Source organism: Lactuca saligna, chromosome 4, assembly GCF_052625555.1.
Source record: "Lactuca saligna cultivar CGN05327 chromosome 4, ASM5262555v1, whole genome shotgun sequence".
NCBI lineage: Eukaryota > Viridiplantae > Streptophyta > Magnoliopsida > Asterales > Asteraceae > Lactuca > Lactuca saligna.
This window is the reverse complement of record NC_136420.1, coordinates 244,194,819-244,200,828: the sequence shown is the minus strand read 5'-3', so window position 1 is coordinate 244,200,828 and position 6,010 is coordinate 244,194,819. Positions and strand designations below refer to the sequence as shown.

Sequence of the window (6,010 nt, the reverse complement as noted above, 5' to 3'; positions counted from 1 at the left end):
ATGAGTAGGCTCGAAATCAATTGCAAAAATGGAATCGATTAGCTGGAGTAACACCAGAAGATGGAATCAACAACAATTACAGGCGGTGGAAGAAAAGAAGATTGCAGATTCGAACTACATGCAGGTTTTGGGAGGCGATGTACCTTCAGGTTATGGTCGACGTTTGATAGCAACGATGAGGTTGTAGGTATTGGAGACTTTCACGATGATAAGGGTAAGTTAAAGGGTAGTTTCGTCTTTTATGTGTTTTGTAAACCTAATAAGTCATAAGTAGTTTTAAAAAGTTACAATTTGGGATTTCTATAAAACTCCTTTGCAAAAGCTTTATAAAAAATTGTTTTAAATGGTCTTTTATAATAGGGAAATTGTAAGAAAAGTACAATATGGTCAGAAAAATTATACCTTAGTCCAAAGATTTTTTTTTTTTTTTTGAAAATAAAAATCTTGATTATTTCATTTTGACTCAAATTTACAAATAAAATATTTTTTCTTTTAATAGGAAATGATATATTATCGTGTTTTTACAAATAATCGGGACTTTAATATTAAAAAAATTATTTGGACTAAAATGTAACTTTTCCAAAAATATTTGTACTTTTCAAAAAATTAATAAGTCATAATAAAATCTATATTTTTATGAATAATATATTTTTAAAATTTATATATAATAATATTGGTTTGATTAATGACAATTTTATATTGTTACATCCGTACTCTTGAGGTTGTTCTTTTTTATAATGGAAACTAAATTATTTTCTGGAACGATACGTGTTTTATAGGAAGTAGAGTATTTAATTGCCAGATGTTGCAGAGCATTTACTCCTGTGAAGCGGTGACGTAGCAGTTGTTTCCTCCAATCCACCTCTTTTCACTCATCTTTTTTATCGTAAATAAATTAAAAATCTGTAGTAGCAAGATAAACACGAGTTGCTTAACCAAAAGGTAATCCAACAGAGGAGTAAAGATGCAACCGACAGGCAGTGGCGGTGGTGGAGGACTATCCAGATTCCGGTCAGCTCCGGCGACATGGCTGGAAGCACTGCTAGAATCAGAAGAAGAAGATGTAATCATTGACCCACCAAAACCACCTCCACATCAGCAAGCTTCCATTGCAGGCACCCCCACCCCCTCCAGACCTACTTACGTTGATCCCAATATCTTCTTACCTAGCCGACAGAACAGCTCTCCCGCCGAATTCTTTTCTGAGATCAACAATCCTGATGCCTATCTCTCCAATTACGACGACTACCTCTCCTCGTCCTACCACAACGTTAAACCATCCAGGGCTGTCGATGTAGACGACCAACAACCCAAGTTCACCACACAGCTCGTCAGTTTATACATACATTTTTTCATTATTTAATACTGCAACTTGCTTATTATATATATAATATCAAATTAATTAAGACTGATTTTAAAACTTGGTTATTTAGAGCGGAGATCAGAGCGCGTTGTTGGATGTTGAGATGGATAAGCTTCTGGGGGATTCGGTGCCGTGTCGAGTACGAGCAAAGCGCGGATGTGCCACTCATCCTCGGAGTATCGCCGAGAGGGTAACCTTCTGTTCTGTTGTGTTCTGTTGTTAGGTTGTTTGAATTCGTAAATGGTGATTAGAGAGTAAACTGGTGAAACTAATTTGGGTTTTAAGGTTAGAAGGACTCGGATTAGTGACAGAATAAGGAAGCTCCAAGAACTGGTTCCGAATATGGATAAGGTAAATCTATTTCCGTCAGAACTTTCCTTTATTGGTAACTTGTTTAAATCTGTCAATCGAGACACTGTACTGCCTTTTCCCTGTATATCATGTACCGACTCCTACATGAGATGTGGAGCAGCCTTTCCTTTTCAATCCAAAATTTAGTTGGGTTCTGCTCCAGATTTTGATCTTGTACTTTTCTGTTTTTATCAATTGCTATAAGTTTATGCTCATGTTAAATGTTTTTGTTTTTAAGATGTCTGTTTATGAGATTAATCTAGTCTCAAAACACTTTGAAGCCTCTCCTTTAATTAAGAGGAATATAAAACTCAGAAGGTCTAATGTGAGATGGGTTTATGATGCAGCAAACCAATACGGCAGACATGCTAGAAGAGGCGGTTGAATACGTCAAGTTTCTGCAAAGACAGATTCAGGTATTATACATTGACGCCTCTAGCAGTCTTATTATGTTGCCTTGTTTACAACTATTATACAGGTATTATGCATTGTCATGCTCTTATTTGGGAGAATTAATCCTAGTCTCTGATTTTTTTTTTACCCAACACAGGATACAACAGAGTAACATGGTTTGTATATTGTGCTTGTTTGGACCAGACTAATAAAAATTTTAATTTTTTGTTCAGGAACAAGGTTGGATAAAGAGTCGTTCATGATCTCTCCTCTAGGCAAAAAGACGTGAATGCCATCTTCATACTTAGCTTATTATTTGGAAATAAACCTTAAAAACTTATCTAGTCCCGTCTTGTCATATCTCTTCTAACAAACGCAAACAAGTCTTGCGTATGTTGCATTGGACAGGACTAGATGAGGTTTTTAGGGCTATTTCGGATGAGGTAAGCATTCACATCTTTAAACAGACATGAGATCAAGGACGAGTCCCCATCCCACCTTGTTCTACCTTTTTGGGAGATGCAGAAAAATTGCAATTATTTTCCCATTGACATCCATCAGAGGCTGTAACAATCAGGGCATGTCAAGCATAGTAACTCTCTGTCATAATGTTCATAACAAATTAATGGAACCAGTTTAATATATAAACTTCAATCCCCCACCCCTTAAATGCAGGAACTAAAGGAGCACCGAGACAAATGCACATGTGTGGTTGACGATTGATAACAGAAAAGAAGCTAACCTTTTTTCGATCGTGGTTCAAGGGATCATAATGGAGGACTATGGTGCTTATTCCAAAATCTCAGATCAAATTATATTTTTCCTTTGTGAAACCAAGGAAATACCATGAGAAGTGAGTAAACTAGTCAGGGGGTATGTGTTGTTGGCCACTCTCACTTGTGTCATTAGTACCATCTGTTCTCCATTACACCTCTAGGATTTCCTTGCTAAATAGTAAACTTATCAATGGCTAATACTCTCACTTGTATACTTGCTCCTCCTAATTGCTTACTCTTCATGTTTTCTTGGGAACTATGTTATCTTTTAAAATGCTATGCCAAAATGAACCCTTTTGTCTTAAAATAACAATGTCCGTGTTTGATATATAACCAAATAGATACAAAAAAGTAGCACATACATACACCAACCAAAGTAGGACTTATATATAAAACAAATGCGAGTAAAAGAAAAATATTGAACTTCAAAGAAAGAAGACCGTGGAAACAAAACCAAACACTAAACAACAAAAGCCAACAAGAAGAAAATACTGACCATTGCACATGTAGATCGGCTGTGGGAGGTTCCGACAATGGAAGGGGGGTCAAAGGCTATTAAAAAAAATATCGATCTTTAGTGATGACGAACATGGCCGCCAAAGGTCAAAGATGTCGCCGCTAAAAGTACCAACTCCTAATGCTCTATGTCGCAATTAATGCTCTTCTTGCCACTATCGCTCTCCGTATTATTATTGAACATTAAAAATGCAGCAAAACGGTATAAATATAAAAATTTCTACGAAATATTAATTGTAGAAAAATAAGTCAAAACCTTAAAAGTTAATAATATGACGTCCAAAGTATTAACAAAAACACTAAGTGAAAGTTATGTTTTAATTTTAATGTAACATCCCGGAATTTGGTGGTATTTCCGAATCATCTCTTTTATTATTATTATTTTGTTATTTGTAGTCCTTGTATGATGTAGATCTTACCATACTAGCTTTATGGAACCATTTCTTATCCCAAAAGTTCCAAATTGGTGAATGTTATGTGGTGAATGCCATAAGTTGTTCTTTCAGACCCTAGAAAGGGTCCTAAGTGATAAAAATGATGCCTCAATGGTTGAATGTGTCTCATGCATGTAGTAGAAGAGTCTTAATGGATTTATACCATGTATTAAGGATTTTCTAGACGTCCAAAGTCTTAAAGTTCAAGACTATGGTTTTAGGGCACATTTGGTCAATGGATCTGAAGTTTGGGCTTAAGTGCTTAAGCAATTAAGCACTTATGAGAGTTTTCGTACAGACTCACGTACGCCCCGCGTAGAGAGCAGTAGGCCCCGCGTACCGATTCAATGGTCCCCTTTTCCAGTCAACGTTAGACGAAGTACACCCCACGTACCAGAGGAGTATGCCCCACGTACACCCTTTGTTGGGCTTTTGCGATTTGGGCCGGTTTGACTTGGGCCTTTATTGGACTTCTGAATAATAGTGTTTTGGGCCACCATGGAAATGGATCCTAGGGTGAGGCCCAATTATAGGGATTTGGGCCCAATTTGGGAATTGGGCCAATAATGGGTCTTGTATATGTGGACCTTTAGATCATGGATTTGGTATTGAGACTTTACCCAAATTAGAGAAAAGGCAAAATGGACTATATGGACCCTTGGTCAAGATTAATATCCCAAGTGTTGATTTAGTATTCATTATTTTGGATAGTTAGGGAGCTAATTATTCAGTTCAGATCGATATTACGAGGTGAGTTATCATCACTATACCCAAGGGTCTAAGGCACCAAAGCCGACCCTTTGAATTATTATTCGGATTTGTTGTTGTTGATATGTTAGATCGATATCTTGGTAGATAGGATGGTTATGTATACTGGTAGGAGATTACCTGTCATATGTGCACATGCTTGATTGGTAGTTGAGGGTATTCCATCTCGAGGATGATTGCACCCTAGTATGTTGTCTCTATAGACTATTATATGATTATCCGATATAGGTGCATATGTTTGATTGGTTGTGGGCATTCCAATCCGATGGTTCTGGGCGAGAGTATTCCATCCCGAGGATGATTGGACTCATAGTATGTGGGCATTCCAACCCGATGGTTGTGGGGCCGAGAGTATTCCATCCCGAGGATGATTGGACTCATAGCATGTGGGCATTCCAACCCGATGCTTGTGGGCCGACAGTATTCCATCTCGAGCTTGATTGGACTTACGTCGGCATTCCAACCCGATGGTTGTGAGATGAGAGTATTCCATCCCGATGATGATTGGACTAATAATATGTTGGCATTCCAACTCGATGGTTGAGGGCCTGGGGTATTCCAACTCGATGGTTGACTGGACCCATAGTATGTTGGCATTACAACCCGGAGGTTGAGGGCCTAGGTTATTCCAACCTGATGGTTGACTGGACCCATAGTATGTTGTTTGCTATTATATGTGTATGTTTGTATGTATGTGTATTTTGGGGGTAACTCACTAAGTCTTCGAGCTTACATTTATCAATTATTGTTTCAGGTACAGTGAATCACCGCGAGAAGGTGAAGACGTGACCGTACACTTCCTCACATGTTACGACTTGTTTTCTAGGATACTCTGATATGAACTATTTTGAAAACACTTTGTAATAATTAATGATTTTGTAAACAATTTTTATACTTGGGTTGGTTTTGAAAAGTTCAAATTTTTTTAGAATTTTATGGATGTTACATTTAACTAAACATTACATAAATCCTACAAGTATCTATATTGTGACTACCCGAAATTTCTATCTTGTAAAGTCAATCAAATAAATCAACAGTCAGACATGTTTTTGTCACCTTTTAGCCCTGTTAAGGGTCTGTTTGAGAGTTTCAAAGAATAGAGTGATGTATGAACGGGTGTTAGGATGTGTTAGCTTGAGATCGGAGGAATTGATTTGAAACAGAAAACCCCTCACAAGGTGTTCACGGCCGCAAACTAGGTTGACGGCCGTGAACCACCTCTTATATATATAAGAGTGACCCTCTTTCTCCTCACTTCTCCTCCTCCCAACCATGAACATCCCCATTCTCTCTCAAATAGCTTCGACCATGAACCCTCTAAAGCTCCAAAAACGTAATTGTTTCATCCTAAAACTTGCTATACTTGAAAGATTACTAAATCCTAGCCTTGATTCTTCATGATTTATCAC

The 6,010-nt window shown here is 37.6% G+C and overlaps 1 protein-coding gene across 3 annotated transcripts; it reads left to right on the top strand.

Annotated features, from left to right (window-relative positions):
- The first annotated feature begins 780 nt into the window (after nt 1-780).
- LOC145043439 (transcription factor bHLH81-like) lies at nt 781-3,139 on the top strand. 3 transcript variants are annotated; one of them, XM_078992089.1, is made up of 6 exons: nt 781-1,330; nt 1,434-1,553; nt 1,649-1,714; nt 2,062-2,130; nt 2,341-2,685; nt 2,783-3,139. In XM_078992089.1, the coding sequence occupies exons 1-5, from the start codon at nt 965-967 to the stop codon at nt 2,368-2,370; spliced, it is 651 nt and encodes a 216-aa protein (XP_078848215.1). In that variant the 5' UTR covers nt 781-964; the 3' UTR covers nt 2,371-2,685; nt 2,783-3,139. The 3 variants fall into 3 exon arrangements, with proteins under 3 accessions (XP_078848215.1, XP_078848214.1, XP_078848213.1); XM_078992088.1 differs by having other exon boundaries at nt 2,341-2,699; XM_078992087.1 differs by lacking the exon at nt 2,341-2,685 and having other exon boundaries at nt 787-1,330.
- Nucleotides 3,140-6,010: the final 2,871 nt, after the last annotated feature.